The sequence below is a fragment of the Desarmillaria tabescens genome (assembly GCF_030435595.1).
Source record: "Desarmillaria tabescens strain CCBAS 213 chromosome Unknown EV420scaffold_44, whole genome shotgun sequence".
NCBI classification, from domain to species: domain Eukaryota; kingdom Fungi; phylum Basidiomycota; class Agaricomycetes; order Agaricales; family Physalacriaceae; genus Desarmillaria; species Desarmillaria tabescens.
The window spans coordinates 328,345-342,788 of record NW_026848343.1 but is presented as its reverse complement, the minus strand read 5'-3'; the positions used below and the strand labels follow the sequence as shown (position 1 = coordinate 342,788).

The 14,444-nt window shown below is 51.4% G+C and overlaps 9 protein-coding genes across 9 annotated transcripts; 3 read left to right on the top strand and 6 right to left on the bottom strand.

Annotated features, from left to right (window-relative positions):
• The first annotated feature begins 6 nt into the window (after positions 1-6).
• Positions 7-2,218, top strand: EV420DRAFT_1568912 (histone deacetylase RPD3). The gene is made up of 9 exons (XM_060474198.1): positions 7-83; positions 139-251; positions 302-419; positions 469-543; positions 591-751; positions 870-1,061; positions 1,111-1,478; positions 1,527-1,669; positions 1,718-2,218. The coding sequence occupies exons 1-9, from the start codon at positions 50-52 to the stop codon at positions 2,065-2,067; spliced, it is 1,554 nt and encodes a 517-aa protein (XP_060326201.1). The 5' UTR covers positions 7-49; the 3' UTR covers positions 2,068-2,218.
• On the top strand, positions 2,209-3,377 carry EV420DRAFT_877568 (uncharacterized protein). Its single transcript, XM_060483845.1, has 4 exons — positions 2,209-2,282; positions 2,349-2,743; positions 2,795-2,888; positions 2,942-3,377. The coding sequence occupies exons 2-4, from the start codon at positions 2,516-2,518 to the stop codon at positions 3,154-3,156; spliced, it is 537 nt and encodes a 178-aa protein (XP_060326200.1). The 5' UTR covers positions 2,209-2,282; positions 2,349-2,515; the 3' UTR covers positions 3,157-3,377.
• On the bottom strand, positions 3,152-4,082 carry EV420DRAFT_877529 (Redoxin). Its single transcript, XM_060483844.1, has 5 exons — positions 3,812-4,082; positions 3,628-3,761; positions 3,540-3,574; positions 3,390-3,484; positions 3,152-3,341 (listed from the first exon to the last, which is right to left on the bottom strand). The coding sequence occupies exons 1-5, from the start codon at positions 3,974-3,976 to the stop codon at positions 3,234-3,236; spliced, it is 537 nt and encodes a 178-aa protein (XP_060326199.1). The 5' UTR covers positions 3,977-4,082; the 3' UTR covers positions 3,152-3,233.
• Positions 4,083-4,823: 741 nt separating this feature from the next.
• On the bottom strand, positions 4,824-6,043 carry EV420DRAFT_1647803 (FabD/lysophospholipase-like protein; the record flags this gene model as incomplete). Its single annotated transcript, XM_060478084.1, has 3 exons — positions 4,824-5,727; positions 5,782-5,920; positions 5,980-6,043. 3 exons carry the CDS (start codon positions 6,041-6,043, stop codon positions 4,824-4,826), a joined length of 1,107 nt encoding a protein of 368 aa, XP_060326198.1.
• A 2,539-nt stretch (positions 6,044-8,582) lies between these two features.
• On the bottom strand, positions 8,583-9,682 carry EV420DRAFT_1647802 (uncharacterized protein; the record flags this gene model as incomplete). The annotated part of the gene is made up of 3 exons (XM_060478083.1): positions 8,583-8,817; positions 8,849-9,318; positions 9,374-9,682. 3 exons carry the CDS (start codon positions 9,680-9,682, stop codon positions 8,583-8,585), a joined length of 1,014 nt encoding a protein of 337 aa, XP_060326197.1.
• EV420DRAFT_877576 (uncharacterized protein) lies at positions 9,363-11,250 on the bottom strand. The gene has a single exon (XM_060483846.1). The coding sequence runs from the start codon at positions 10,834-10,836 to the stop codon at positions 9,820-9,822; it is 1,017 nt and encodes a 338-aa protein (XP_060326196.1). The 5' UTR covers positions 10,837-11,250; the 3' UTR covers positions 9,363-9,819.
• On the top strand, positions 10,901-11,374 carry EV420DRAFT_1313590 (mitochondrial ribosomal subunit S27-domain-containing protein). Its single transcript, XM_060468615.1, has 2 exons — positions 10,901-11,218; positions 11,270-11,374. Exons 1-2 carry the CDS (start codon positions 10,930-10,932, stop codon positions 11,299-11,301), a joined length of 321 nt encoding a protein of 106 aa, XP_060326195.1. The 5' UTR covers positions 10,901-10,929; the 3' UTR covers positions 11,302-11,374.
• Positions 11,375-13,321, bottom strand: EV420DRAFT_1568898 (NADH-ubiquinone oxidoreductase). The gene is made up of 7 exons (XM_060474197.1): positions 13,227-13,321; positions 13,037-13,179; positions 12,828-12,991; positions 12,099-12,779; positions 11,943-12,051; positions 11,762-11,892; positions 11,375-11,706 (listed from the first exon to the last, which is right to left on the bottom strand). The coding sequence occupies exons 1-7, from the start codon at positions 13,243-13,245 to the stop codon at positions 11,478-11,480; spliced, it is 1,476 nt and encodes a 491-aa protein (XP_060326194.1). The 5' UTR covers positions 13,246-13,321; the 3' UTR covers positions 11,375-11,477.
• EV420DRAFT_1568895 (Peroxin 13, N-terminal region-domain-containing protein) lies at positions 13,322-14,198 on the bottom strand. The gene has a single exon (XM_060474196.1). The coding sequence runs from the start codon at positions 14,191-14,193 to the stop codon at positions 13,420-13,422; it is 774 nt and encodes a 257-aa protein (XP_060326193.1). The 5' UTR covers positions 14,194-14,198; the 3' UTR covers positions 13,322-13,419.
• Between the last annotated feature and the right edge of the window lie 246 nt (positions 14,199-14,444).

The following is a 14,444-nucleotide window of genomic DNA, read 5'->3' as shown; positions in this document are numbered from 1 at the left end:
GTGACACATAACACGGCGCCCAGGCCCATCTCATTCGCCTGCCACCACCATGTCCAAGAAACGCGTCTCCTACTACTACGACCGTCAGTGCCTCCAAAATTCCTTGTTGCCCATTTCTCAAAGCCCTACCACTGCCAGCCGACGTCGGAGCGTACACATATGGCCTCGGACATCCCATGAAGCCCCATCGAATGCGGGTCGCCCACGATCTCATCACTGCGTACGAAATGTTACCCAAGATGCACGTCCTGGTAAGGCCCAAAATCGCCTTACCTCGTCTTTATCTCTCAACTTTTGGTAGAAACCGCCACGCGCATCACCCGAAGCCATGACCTCCTTTCATACCGACGAATACGTTCACTTCCTCAACCGCGTTACACCTGAAACGTCCGAGGAGCTGACGTACCACGGAACACGTTGTGAGCAACCCCATCCCCTTAGGCTTTCTTCCGCTGACCCCCCCGAAAGTCCTCGTTGGAGAAGACAACCCTCCATTCGAAGGCGTCTTCGAATTCTGCTCAATATCAGCCGGAGGTTCCATGGGTACGTCCAATCATCCACAAACTTCCTTCCTTGACTGTCTTCGGTAGCCGCCGCACGTCGTATAACCTCCGGTGCCTCCGACATATGCATAAATTGGGCCGGAGGACTTCACCACGCCAAGAAACGCGAGGCGTCCGGTTTCTGCTATATCAACGACATTGTTCTCGGGATACTCGAACTTTTACGTGCATATCCCCGCGTCCTATACGTCGATATAGACTGCCATCGTAAGTCATCTTCCCTTAACTCCAGTACCTGCGCTTACTTGAGCCACAGATGTATGGTCTCTCTCTGCTTTCTGATCCCTCGTCTTACCACTAAACTAGGGTGACGGCGTCGAAGAAGCCTTTTATACCACCGATCGAGTGATGACCTGCAGCTTTCACAAGTACGGCGAATACTTCCCCGGTACGGGCACTCAAGAAGACAAGGGACGAGGAAAAGGCAAAGGATACGCCGTCAACGTTCCATTAAAGGACGGGATCACAGACGAGTCCTTCCAAAGTATATTCGAACCGGTGCGTCAACTGCCTTTCTCCTGGCGGTGTCTCCTAACAAACCTCACAGGTCGTTGACAAAATACTCGAAGTCTTCCGACCGAACGCTGTCGTTCTCCAATGTGGCGCAGACTCTCTTTCAGGTGACAAGCTCGGTTGCTTAAATCTGACGATGCATGGACACGCCCATTGCGTCCAATTTCTACGCAAGAAAAACGTACCTCTCATACTCCTCGGTGGAGGCGGCTACACTGTTAAAAACGTTGCACGGACATGGACGTACGAAACAGCCTGTGCGCTAGGCATAGAGGACACCATCGACCCAAACCTTCCCTGGAACGAATATTTCGAATGGTTCGGTCCTCGATATCGCCTGGAGGTCGTAGCAAGCAACATGGAAGATATGAACGTCAAAGACGGATCTTTGGAGCAAGTTCGGTATGCCACCACTTTCTTTTACGTTTCAACACCTGATAAAATTTACAGGATAAACGCTCTAGAGCACCTCCGAGAACTTAACAGCGCTCCCTCGGTCGGCATGCACGACACGCCTAAAGAGAGCTTGCTCGAGCATCTTGGTTTCGGCAAAGAAAGTGATACCCAAGACAAACTGGACGAACGTCTAGCTCGTAAGTCGCTGCCTTCGATGACTGTCACCCTCGACTCACAAATTAAAGAACATACGCGCTTCGTGTACAAACTCCAAGAATCCGACACAGCTTCATCCTCATCAGACGATGAATCGTGGGATTCTGACGAATCCACCGGACGAAGGCGCCATCGTCGGCGGCAGAAACAGCGCATGAGCCTACTCACAGGGCAATACTTTGACGTTGCCCACAACCAACAATCACGGAGGAAGTTCTTCCAGAGCAGGGTGGTGTTTGACGATACGTGGCAGAGGGTCAAGTTGGTTCAGGAGCTCGGGCTGGGATTTGGGGTGAGCGAGCTGGCGGGGATTATGGAGAGGGGAGGAGGGACGGATGTGGATGGGGAGGAGGATGATTGGATAGAGATGGATCCGTGACTGGCACTGCTCCCTTTGTAGATATACTCGTGTACTCTGCTTTGTTATGTGTATTGTTAACGTGATCGTATTCGCTGTAATCCAGGTTCGAGGAAATTGTTAAATGTCGCTTTTTCCTAATTGTTTAGGAGCATTTCAAATGTACCTCGGTCCTTGATCTCTTCTTCTCTCGTGACGACCACATAGGAAGATATTCTCTTCGACGCATCTACGTTGTATGCTCTGTTTCTTTGACTAACTGATACCGATTATTGACAAACAACGATGTCTCTGCCCTGCAGATGTCAGGCCGGGAAAGACAATCCATTTTTCTGCAATCTTGCAGGCTCCGTCCTCGCGTTTCCGTCACTTCAAACCTCTTCTTTTAACAATTGACACCTGTTCTCAGCTTGGACACCAAAGACTCACTCTTCGAAGGCGACGATCAAACAGCTAATGTCGATGAGCGATGGAAGATATCCAGCCGGGGACGCATCGAAACTCTCTATTTAGCACCCAAACACCGCGCCCTCTCTCTCTCACCACAATGTCGCTCTGCCCAGGCTACCGCCAAGTCACCCAATTCGGACCAGACGACTCCTACGAAGAGGAAGAAGAAGAGATATTCTACGTCACCCTCGAACTCGGAAATGTCGAACCGTCTCTCATTCCAAGTTGTGACAGCTACCATCTCATCGTCCGTACTTCCTCTATTCGTACTTAAAACTGCTCATTCACCCTATTCCAGGGATTAGATACTCCGACGCCATTCCTCCAGCTTGCTGGGACGGTGCTTAAAGGTCGGCACGAAACCTTGCTGGGCACAGAACTGCTGTTCTCAGGTGCGTATCCATCCATCGCCTCTCTGAGCTGCCATATCTTAGCATGTCGACAGAATCCTCTCCTGATGGTGCAGTATCCTTCTTGACGAGCACACGGCAGCGTATCTGCTTCAGAGAGGTGCGACTCGAAGAGAAGGGCAAAGCCAAAGATAAGGCCGACGTTTGCGCTGACAGACGACATGCGCTGGATCGCATTACTGGAAAACTCGCTCCTCTACCGCGCCGGCGCAGAACTAAAAAGATGGAGGTCGTACCCGAGGATTACTGATGCGAGGTTCTTGTCACGGCTAGTACTTCACAGAATATTTTGAATTCCTACTTGTACATGCATCACTTTCGTTCAGTCTACAGCTGCGCAAGTATTGTCTTTGCATCTGTAATGGTGACCTTTCCTGGATCCTCCTCGACTGCAACCGACGCGACTTCGTGGTTCTTCACAATCATGACATAGCGCTATGGGCGAACGTCAATTTCAAGATTAACATGAAGCACAGCTCGTACCTTTGAACGAGGACCTCCCAACAACGGCGTAGCGTCAAAAATCAAGCCCGTAGCGCCAGCAAACTCGCCTTGGTCATCGGCTAGGAAATGGATAGCTGGCGAACGACTGTCAGCCTACCACACTCGCTATTGACGACAGGTAAGACATACGGGTGCCATTGGGAGCCAGCTTCTCTTTCCACGCACTAAGCGAGAGTCAGCACTGCCGGCGCATATATCCAACAAACAGTAAACCCACTTCATAACAAATTGGTCATTAACTGCAACGACGTATATCCCAGTCACGCCCTTCGCCTTGAATGCTTCATAATTCTCGATATACCCCGGAACCTGGGCACTGCACGTTCCGGTAAACGCACCCGGGACACCGACCTGCGAGAATCAGTACAACGCGACACAACACAACTACAAACTGCTCTCACGATGACAGTCGTCCCGCTGAACTCAACAATCTCAGCGCGTTCCGGGGACGTCTCCTTCACTTTCAAGGGTGGGAGCTTTTTTCCGGGATGGATCTGAGCTGAGCTGAGGAGGGAGGCGGCGGTGGAGTGTGCGGTGTGGGCTGCTCCTGCGATGATGGATGCCATGCTAATGACGGTGTGAGAGAAAGAGGGTGAGAGTCTAGGACGCGTTTAAGAGTGTTCGGGTACTGACGTCATTGGCGTGTCATAAATTCGCGTCGAGTTACTTATTATTATTATCACGCACAAGAACGTAGATTCATGTGAAGTGCTTTCACCATCAACCTTGTTCGTGCTGTATACGGTACTAATTCTTCTGTTTTTCCATTGTTCTCAACATGAGACCCTTTACCAACTCAGAATCCAGATCCGCCTGGACTTACTACTGTCTGCTTCATATTTCCATCTTTCGAGTCTCAGCTCCTCAACCGACCTCTCGCGGTAGGTGGCGATGGTATCCGAGGTGTATCCGAACTCTATACAGACACACCAAAACCTCCCTCAAACCCCCCAGACCTCGAGAATACTTTGACCTCATCGGCGGAACGTGATTATTAACAGACACGGTAGGTAGTGGCCAGGAAGAGACCTTTTGTTTGGTGTAGTAAACAACGCGTCCTCTCCCTCACCGCGATGGCGCTTTGCTCAGGCTACCACCAAGTCAACCAATTCGGACCAAGCAACGAATACGAGGAAGAAAAGAAATCCTACGTTACCCTAGAACATGGACACGTCGAGCCAATGATCGTCAGTACTTCTTCTGTTTGTAGAACTGTCATTTACTCTGTTCTAGGGTCTGGATACCCTGACGCCATTTCCAACTAGGTGAAGCAGTGCTCAAAGGTCGAATACTTGGATCAAGGTATCTTCAATGGCGTATAGTTGACTAACTACTGGTAGGTCAGTCGACGTCTACCACAATCCATCTTGTATTCTCGGATACAGTTTCTACATTCCCGTATGCATCGAACGACTACAAAGAATGCAACGTCTTCCCTTGTCCGACTCCAATGCGACAGAGACAGGCTACGACCCTATCGATCTGCGTCGAAGCCTCTGGCCCCCTCAAGTACGAAGCCGTATGCGCCATCACCTCACTTATCTTCTTCCACTCGTCCAAATACACCCCCTCGGCACCATGGAGAACGTTAAGCCGGAAATATACCCCATTACCGCCGTACTCCTTGGCCAGTTCGTCTGCGACACTCTCACAATCCGTCGTGATACGCTGCAAGACCCGGATGAACTCCAACGGGAAGACCTTCTCTATCCCTTTGGGTTGCTGGAACCCACTAGGGCCTGGATGGCCTGTCCCGATGCTGAGGAACACGCCGACACGCCGATTACTTCCAAAGAGCTCTTTGGCTTCGTCTCGGACCTCTTTGGTGGGATTGTTGAACCCCAGGCCTGCATCGACGTATTCGGGCCCGAACCCTCCTGATCCGATAATCTTGATTGCCTTGAAGAACGTTGGCGCGGCTGTGGTGGCGCGTGCAGCTTCCCATATTTTGCAGTCGGGACCTTGGTTGGGGAGTCCTTGGTATGTGCGGAAACGTTGGGGAGACCGAAGGTTGATTCCGGTCATGGAGCACACGAAACTATTGAAACTGCTGAGGGCGACGTTGGCTTGAGATGATACGGACGGAACGCACGCGTTTCCTTTCGCGTTGGGATCCAACAGCTTCTGATCGTCGCTGCACCCAGCCTGGCGGACGACGTTCTTTATCTCCTTCTCCAACGTAGTCGCTTTGAACTTTCCGTCGCTGTAAAAGGGTTTCCTGTTCTCGGCGGTGAACACCGCACTGGAGATTCTGTCATAGCTTTGGAGAGCTTCTTCGGTGGACATTTTTAGTCTGCCTAGCATGATTGCTATTAGCCTAAAGAACGGCGCTTATTTAATATTACCGTAACTTCACATCCGAGAAACTCACCCTCCAGTACTCGTACCACCAATGAGATCAAAGTATTCGCAAGGCTTGGGGGTGTTCGGAAGGTTTTGTTGTATCTGTATGCGCCTCATGATTTCGTCGAGAATGAATAGTTCAGATACGCCGCGGATACCACCGCCATCTACCGCGAGAGGTTGGTTGAAGGACTGGTACTGAGAGATGACAATATGGAGTGCTCACCGAGAGATAATAAGTTCACAGGCTGATCTGGGCTGAGGGTGGAGGGCCTCGTGTTCATAGCCATCGATAACTGTGGAAGGACAGAAGAACTAGTATCCTATACAGCACGAACTCTTGGTTTGATTGTGAAAGCGCTCCACGTGAATCTACTTCCGGCGCTCTGACGACATGTCTCCTCCCAGTACCCACAACCCTCATTTATTTAAGCCAGAACAGGACAGCATCTTCCAATGATGTGGATTAATAGCGCCGTACCGGAGAAGGATCTTCTCTTGGTTCTTTGCGCAGAGTCGGGGCCTTGCCAAGCGCATTAGGGTAGCGAGCGACTATTTCACTGAAATTTCTGCAGACAGTGAATGCTGTTGATAACCGCTCTTCCGTTTAAATGGTGTTAACAGAGGCGTGTCGTCGTCCGATGGACATTGGAGGTATTTTCCTGACGCGATGTCTATGAGTGCTACGAATGCAGGGAGTAGCACGCGCCTGATAGCTGGAATCCGAGTAGGTGGTGGCCGGGAAGAAGGAACTCTTGTTTGGCGCAGTAAACAACGCGTACTCTTTCTCTCTTACTGCGATGTCCAAATCAACAAATTCAGACCAGACAGCGAATACGATGACGACGAAGAGATTGTTAGCTGGAACATGTTTTATTTACATCCTCACGATGTAGGGATGTACTCCACTTGGTATACTTTGGTGCCATATCATTAGATACTTGACTAACATCAGGAAATTTACATAGGAGACGTGGACGTACTTCTCTCCCTTTTCCACATTTCCGTTTTTGAGACTACCGCCATCATGTCGTCGAGCCCTCCGCCTCCCTCCTCAGTGCCTTCCAGATCTCCCTAGGAATGCACCAATACCGTGTCTTTGACTGGGAAGGGAAGAACTTTTGCGCATGGCACCCTACGACGCTTCTTTCTCCCGATGACAACGAATACTCGGATTCTGAAAGATCTTCCGTATATGCCTGGAGACCAGCTTCTACTTCCAAGCCTCGACTTGGACAGATCCTGCCCTTCCCTCCGATTCCGGCACAATAACGGGTCATTCTGCTTGCCATGACTTTCAATCGTCAACTGCGCTGCATCTTCATGGCCTCATGCGTACAGTTTTTGGAGCGAATGAAGATTTTTTATAGTCGTAGTAAGAGGAACATGTGGCCAGATCATACCGAACAGGATTCGGAGAATTGAGGCGTTGAAGGATGAGGGATGAAGGAATGAAAGAGGGCGGAAACACAGATGTCAGCAAAGATAAATAGGTTATACCGGCGGGATAGTTGCAGAAAAGGAGCAGAATGAAGTCACCACCACTAACCCGCGCTTTGTAAGTCTGTAATGCCTCCTCATCAACTTTATCGCTGAATATCTCGAAGGTGATTTTATCAGTATTAGCACGACTCTCAGAAACATCGGAGCTTGTAGAAGGACTACGCTGGCGGCTGCCGGCATCTTCACTTCTCAGATTGGCAGATTGACGCTCGTTCTACGTGACATCACCAATAGTCTGATACTCCCTTCCAATCCCAACATCTCCCTCGTTCCATAACCACGGATTGTGCAATGGTCTTCTCATCAAGGTTGATTCTATGAAGAATGACGGGATGGGGAGATGGCCTGCAATACCGATCTGACATTATCTGTGGTATATTACTCTCGCAACGTACGATCTTTCGTTCCCAATACACAGCCTCGGTGGAGAACGGCAGGAAGCTCCATGAAGACGATCTCTTCACCAGGCACCGCGTTGGACATTTGTTCAGTCTTAACTCTCTTAACGTTGACTTGTGAGGGTGGGTGATTCGGGTCAAAAAAGACGACATAAGATACGCGACCGATTTCCTCGGTGTCTTTTCTCCTCCTCCTTTCAACGATTATGTGCATGGTACGGTTAGTCAAATTTCGTACCCGAAGATGGCCTTTCTGATTGTCAAGGCAGACTGTTACGTGCAGACTCAGTCTGCCAGCTGCCCTGTTTCCGGTCACGCTGACCGCCATTCCGCAAAGTCCGTGCCTGTTCAGACTTCTATAGCTCTCACCCTCAACTTCTTCTTCAGAAGTCATACAAATCCTGACAAATGTGCGCCATGGATTCCAGACTATGCCAAAGCTATATGGTCCGGAAAGCTGACCGACTTTGGGAGAAGCTTAAGGAAACTGGAAAGGCCCGGATTTATGAAGATTCGTCTATCGGTAGTCAGCTGACTCGCGTAGGGTTTGTATACGGTCAACTGACAGAAGTACGGGACTTTTTCTTGGCCAACATGGAAGTCAAAGAGCTTTTTTCCGGCGAAGCAGAGAGACTGCAAGCGTGGGTATTGGATATGGAAGACACTACACAAAGGTGCCATGAAAAAAAATTACTAGTCCACTCACCACTCATGAGGTCATCGTCTAGTTCCCGTATAATAAAAGTACTATTATAATACACCATTATAGATACACTACGCATACTTGGCAGTATACTGAGCAAACATCTTCGCTCTTTTATTCAACCTCGACTCTCCCGTCGGCTTAACCGGACTATACTCAATAATCCTCCTCCTAGACCCTGGAGTCCTCACCCTCCTCCTCGCACTCGTCAAATCCAACGCAGTCTCAATCCCCACCTGGAACGCGCGGCTTCAGCTCCGCCGCCAACGCCTGATCAGGGAACGCCACAGGCCGTCGGTAGCTCAACCACGTATAGAGCCCCAGCATCTTGTGGAAGGTCTCCAGTAATGACAGGTCCTCGTTCGTCGCGGCCGGGCCGTTCTTACTCTCGACCTTTTCTAGCGTAACCATGAACGGCGACTCCGTCAGGCATTCTTCGAGTCGGGCGACGCCTTGGGTGCTGAAGAGCGTTAGGAGGCCGCTCGATGAACGGAACGCTTTCCCGGTCGCGCCAGGGGAACGGCGCAGCGAGCATGACTTCAAAGTCGGTCATCGAGACGCCCTGAATGTACGCATCAAGGTAGTTGGTGCACACTCTGGTCGCGTCGCTGTAGATGTACCGGTAAATGGGAGAGAGCTTCGACGTGTAGGCGTGGGCTAGAAATATGGTATTCATGGCAGAATTAGGCGGGAGAGCGCTCGCTGTGGAGATGAGTGATGTGTAACTGGGCGTCATGCGGGCGGTTTTCAGAGATGGCAAAGGGAGTTTCATCGTCCGTGTGAGGAAGCCAAGGTCTCCTTCGTTGAGAGTCGTTGTCAGTCCCCCAGGGACTCTCTGATCCGTGCAAGCCGAATCGGCCAGCACGACCAGCGATTTGCTTCGTTGCGGATATGGAGAGATGGTGCATAGGAGTTGTTGTGATATTTCCTGACGTCGGCGAATATTATACGACGGATTTTCCTGCGTTTATATGGTCAGTTCCGTTTTGACAAACGAGTAAAAATATGAAACGAACAAGTTTCAAGCCCATGCCAATAGCATCACTTCCAATGAGGACGTCGAATCCACTCCTGGGATCATTGAACAGATCAGCCTGTTCACTGCGAACCTCGGGTGGTAGTCTCCCGTAGACTGTAGCGCAAGTTATCCCTAATCTCTCCACATCTCGCTTCATCTGGAAAATGGACCTCCTCGAGAAAGTGACAATACAATCTCCCTTCCGGACCTTGCTCAGATCGCCCTTCAAACTCTCCTTCTCGACCTCCAACGGTGTAAGTCGCTCGTAACGATTCACGACGAGGTCGTCATTCGTTTCTTTAAGCATAGCTTCGATGAGGGGCACTGCAGTTTCCTCACCACAGAGATGAATCTCCCGCGCGTTGAGACCAAGTACAGCTTCGCTCCACTGCAAACCCTCGATCCGTATCACCAATCATCTGAATCTCGTCGACGACCGCAACGTCAGTACAGCATATTCGTTTTGATCATCTCAACCGTACAGCTGTACAGCGGGGCATTCTCATCAACGATCTTGACCTCCTCCCCAGTAATCATATTGCAGATCCTCGCGTACTTGGGATTCCCGCGTTTCGTCAAAAGTGGTTTCTCGGGACTGACGTCGAAGGCCGATTCTGGTGGTGGTGATGGTGGCTCCGGAACGCGCTCCTCTTCCTCTATCCCTGCCGGGACGATCTGACCGAGATTGAGACGCTCCCAAATCTCCTGGGCGAGCAGCCGTAAAGGCCCCGCGTAGATTCCGGTAGGTGCAGCGGCCAGGGCGCGTAGCGCATGATGTGTTTTACCGCTATTCGTAGGACCAACATGCATGATGAACTTTCGACGGAGTCCCCTGGCAGCAGGATAATCGTCTCCGGGGTGGGAGCGGGACGTCGCCTCTGAAAGAGCACGCATGCCGTGAATGACAGAAGTGGGAATGTTCTGGGACTCGAGGAATGCCTGGTTAGCAGGATCGGATACCCATGTGTAGAGGACGGAGCTGTAAATCATATCGAAATACCCTCGCTCGTCATCTTCTGGCGACATGCGCCCGAAACGCTCGAGGGAATAGTCGATGTATCCGTTCGGCGTAGACAGCTTCTTGCTGGTCACAGCTTGGGTGAAAACGAGAAGGACGGTCGGTATGTGTTCGTGAGGCACACCGAACAGGGCAAGTCGGTCTGCGACCCGTTTAGACGCGGCCCAGTCTGCGACATGTTTCTCGAAGAATTGTATGATGGCCTCGGGTTTGTCGGGATGAAGGCGTCTGGCCAAGGATCCTATATCGACTTTAGGAGGCGGCGGCGTAATGATATGCTGGAGAGCGTTCCTCGAGAGATGGGAAGGGTTTTGGTAGCGGATACTTGGTCGTCGATTGGCTGCAGAGCGAAATCTGCGCGAAACGTGGGAGCCTAGCGAAGGAAGAGTTGGCCAAGATTCAGGTGTCCACCTGCAGCATGAGGCCGCTGCATTGCGTTGCATCCCAGGAGCGCGACGATGGCGCGAGGAGAGAGAGAAGAAAAGTTTTTGATGGATGATCGGAAGTCGGGTTAGGGTCTCTCCCAAACAGTCACCATGGCCAACGTCCGGCCCTCTACGCTCGAGGCACTCACCCGTCTACGATGCTCAATATTCCAAACGACGTACAACCCCACACGCGTCCGTACTGGTGCTAAATACCTTCGTGCCCGTCTCCGGGGTCCTTCCATGGTCAAATACTATCCGCCTGCACTCAACATCGCAGCCATTGCACGTAAATACCCAGCGTTGGAGATCGTAGACGAGAAAGAGCAGCAGAGGTTCCAGGATATCATTGATAGGAAGAAGAGAGGGAAGGGCGCGCCAACTAAATCAAAAGGAAAAGGTGCGTTTGCTCTTTTCACTTTCTCCGTCGTCTTTTTAACCTGCTGTACAGAGGATAGCAAGCGGGCCCAGAAAAAACGGTAGATGCAGACGCTTCTCCTGGATAGTAGCAATGAAATATCATTCCTCTGTCTTCATCCAGCTTTTCAGTTTGAACTGCGGTCTCACGCTCCTGCTTGCAATAAATTGACTCTACAGAAGAATTTATAACTACGCAACGGACATGATGGATAGTAACGAGGAAGGCAATAATTTACTGTCTACACACTAGGCGCATCAACAGGTAATCTTGCCCCCAAATTATCCGGCACCGCCAGCATATCATTCACCTCACTCACCAACGTACCCCCAAACGCAACCGCCCCGTGCTCCTGCCTGTACTTTGCGATGCGCGCCTCGACCTCGGGGCGGAAATGGCGCATCAAACCTTGGATGGGCCACGCAGCGGCGTCGCCCAAGGCGCAAATTGTACGGCCTTCGACTTGTTTCCTGGAGAAGAAAAAAGAGTATAAGTGAGAGAAAGGATGGATATGATGGGACGTACGTTAACTCGAGCAACATATCAATCTCCCGAACGTGCCCCCGTCCTTCGACCATACGATCCATCATGTTCATCATCCATGTCGTCCCCTCCCGACACGGCGTGCATTGCCCACAGGATTCGTGTTTGTAAAACTACAAAATGATCATTATTAACGACAAGAAAAAGGAAAGTAATGGCGCACCTGTGAGAATCGAGCAATAGCAGCAACGATATCGGTGCTCTTATCCATGACGATGACAGCACCAGTTCCCAAACCCGACTGGGCGTCCTTGAGAGAATCGTAATCCATCCTACAAACAAAATAAGCGAAAGCCAGAGAATAACAAAAACAACTCACAAAACCTCTGAACACTTGTCAATCGGCAAAACCGGCACCGAACACCCCCCAGGGATAATCCCAAGCAAATTATCCCATCCACCCCTCACACCCCCACAATGCCTCTCAACCAACTCCTTCAGCGGGATACTCATCTCCTCCTCAACAACACACGGGTTATTCACATGCCCACTGATACAAAACAACTTTGTACCCTGATTCCTCTCCCTCCCAAAACCCGCAAACCAGCTCCCGCCCCTCCTACAAATCGTCGGAGCAACAGCGACAGTCTCCACATTCGCCACCGTCGTCGGGCACCCAAACAACCCCACATCGGCCGGGAACGGCGGCTTCAGACGAGGTTTGCCTTGTTTTCCCTCGAGACTCTCAATCAGCGCGGTCTCCTCGCCGCAGATGTAGGCTCCAGCCCCACGGTGGAGGTACACGTCGAACGAGTACCCGGAGCCACAGGCGTCCTTGCCAATAAGCCCCGCAGCGTACGCTTCGTTGATGGCCTGCTGGAGGTGGCTCGCTTCCTGGAAGAACTCACCGCGGATGTAGATGTACGCCGCCGTAGCGTTCATACCCCTTCCCGCAACAAGACAGCCCTCAACGAGCTTGTGTGGGTCCCCCCGGAGGATCTCACGGTCCTTGCATGTACCAGGCTCGCCTTCGTCAGCGTTGACGACGAGGTACCGGGGTCTAAGCAATGATTAACCAGCATCATACCAAGCAAAACGGCGAACGCACCTCGGGTCCTTCTCCCACCCAGGCTTGTTCATAAAACTCCACTTGAGACCACTAGGAAAGCCAGCACCTCCACGACCGCGCAGACCCGAGTCTTTGATCGTCTGGATGATCCACGAGTCGCCTTTGAGGATGATGTCCTTGGTTCGGTGCCAGTCGCCTCTTGACTACAACACTCTTAGCTTAGAATAATAACAAGTTAAACTACACACCTGAGCTCCCTTCAAGCCATGATCATGCCTACAATATGCATTGGTGAAAATCCTATCCTGGTCTTTCAACCCTCCGTATCTCCTAACAGGCGGCTCAGTGACCGTCGCAAACGAACGGGAAGAGCATATAGGGCGTGAGACGCCTACAAAACTATCAGCGTCTGCATGCAAGAACAAGAAAAACTAGCACCTTTTGATAACCTCAGCATGGTCGCTGGAAGACAAAGTTGTCGGTGACGACGCGGGGTTGGCCGGAAATGACGAACCAATCGGACGGCGGGGTTTCCACACTTGTAGCCATTGCCAAACATACTGCTACAACCGCCCAAGGCTCGTGAATTATAAAAAATACAGACAACATAAAAAAAAAGTAAAAACGAAATCTAATCAACTTTTTTCTCTTTTCGTTCGAGAATCTCGACCCATTTTCTAGGGAACCATCCCTCTCTCCCATCCCTCGTCCGACCCTTCCACCACTCTGTCTCAACGCTCACCCTCGGATCAACCTCGCCCCCAGTCGACGGATCCAATTTACCTACGATCGCCACGATCTCATTCTCCTTCAATGCCAACTCCTGCTGATTCGTTGCCTCGAACGGATAGAGGGCCCTCGCAAACGTAAGACTAGCAGGATCTAATGGACCCTGAATCGCATGCTGCTGTTGTTGTTGCTCCCTCTGCGCCTTTTCGCTGAGAAGCTTGATAAGCCTAGTCATCGCATACGGAATCCCCAACACCGCAAGCAAGAACACAATAAGCGGTTTCTTGTTGATCGGCTGCCTCGGCGGCGGCGGAGGCGCCCCACTAGCAAACCGCTTGAAATCCCCACCGAACCCACCATCATTCCTCCGACCAGTGAGCAACCCCCTCAACCACCTAACCAGCCCAAACAACCCCAGCACGCCTCCCAACGCATCCCTCAACTGGCCAAACTGGTCCACCACCCCCACCATAGCGAAGAAACTGCTATGGGTAGCCATAAACGTGCTCTCAAGCATCTGCGCGACACCGGTAAAGGTCTGGACAATCGAATGGAGGAGTCCAAAGGTATGCTGAGTGGTGCTCTCCAACTGCTGCGTCAGACTCGGCATATTAGGATCCCCAAACCCGCCTCCATACGGCATCCCATACCCCATCCCGCCAAACCCGCCTCCCATCCCATACCCACCCCCATATCCCATCCCTCCGTACCCCATCCTTCCATATCCCATACTCCCATACCCCCCTCCAATACCCCCATACCCGCCATACGATCCCATCCGTGAATAAGGCGACACCCCGCCATACGGAGACGAGTTGATCGCTGTCGGTATCGCAGTAGACGTCCCAAACGCAGGCGGCCTCTCCGGCACCGCAGGCGTCGTCGTCGTCGTCGCTGGCAAAGACGGAGAAGCAGCAGCAGAAGCCG

What these genes read in the sequence shown, in the direction of transcription:
- EV420DRAFT_1568912 (XM_060474198.1), top strand. Translation starts at nt 50, where the DNA reads ATGTCCAAGAAACGCGTCTCCTACTACTACGACC. An exon ending in TCCAAAGTATATTCGAACCG is followed by an intron (nt 1,062 to 1,110) that starts GTGCGTCAACTG and finishes CAAACCTCACAG; the next exon opens with GTCGTTGACAAAATACTCGA. An exon ending in GGATCTTTGGAGCAAGTTCG is followed by an intron (nt 1,479 to 1,526) that starts GTATGCCACCAC and finishes TAAAATTTACAG; the next exon opens with GATAAACGCTCTAGAGCACC.
- EV420DRAFT_877568 (XM_060483845.1), top strand. Translation starts at nt 2,516, where the DNA reads ATGGAAGATATCCAGCCGGGGACGCATCGAAACTCTCTATTTAGCACC. An exon ending in GTGACAGCTACCATCTCATC is followed by an intron (nt 2,744 to 2,794) that starts GTCCGTACTTCC and finishes ACCCTATTCCAG; the next exon opens with GGATTAGATACTCCGACGCC. An exon ending in CACAGAACTGCTGTTCTCAG is followed by an intron (nt 2,889 to 2,941) that starts GTGCGTATCCAT and finishes GCATGTCGACAG; the next exon opens with AATCCTCTCCTGATGGTGCA.
- EV420DRAFT_877529 (XM_060483844.1), bottom strand. Translation starts at nt 3,976, where the DNA reads ATGGCATCCATCATCGCAGGAGCAGCCCACACCGCACACTCCACCGCC. An exon ending in TCAGCGGGACGACTGTCATC is followed by an intron (nt 3,762 to 3,811) that starts GTGAGAGCAGTT and finishes TGATTCTCGCAG; the next exon opens with GTCGGTGTCCCGGGTGCGTT. An exon ending in GCTGGCTCCCAATGGCACCC is followed by an intron (nt 3,485 to 3,539) that starts GTATGTCTTACC and finishes GTCGTTCGCCAG; the next exon opens with CTATCCATTTCCTAGCCGAT.
- EV420DRAFT_877576 (XM_060483846.1), bottom strand. Translation starts at nt 10,836, where the DNA reads ATGCAACGCAATGCAGCGGCCTCATGCTGCAGGTGGACACCTGAATCT.
- EV420DRAFT_1313590 (XM_060468615.1), top strand. Translation starts at nt 10,930, where the DNA reads ATGGCCAACGTCCGGCCCTCTACGCTCGAGGCACTCACCCGTCTACGA. An exon ending in AACTAAATCAAAAGGAAAAG is followed by an intron (nt 11,219 to 11,269) that starts GTGCGTTTGCTC and finishes CCTGCTGTACAG; the next exon opens with AGGATAGCAAGCGGGCCCAG.
- EV420DRAFT_1568898 (XM_060474197.1), bottom strand. An exon ending in GACAAGTGTTCAGAGGTTTT is followed by an intron (nt 12,052 to 12,098) that starts GTGAGTTGTTTT and finishes TTTTGTTTGTAG; the next exon opens with GATGGATTACGATTCTCTCA. An exon ending in GATATGTTGCTCGAGTTAAC is followed by an intron (nt 11,707 to 11,761) that starts GTACGTCCCATC and finishes TTTCTTCTCCAG; the next exon opens with GAAACAAGTCGAAGGCCGTA.
- EV420DRAFT_1568895 (XM_060474196.1), bottom strand. Translation starts at nt 14,193, where the DNA reads ATGGGAGGCGGGTTTGGCGGGATGGGGTATGGGATGCCGTATGGAGGC.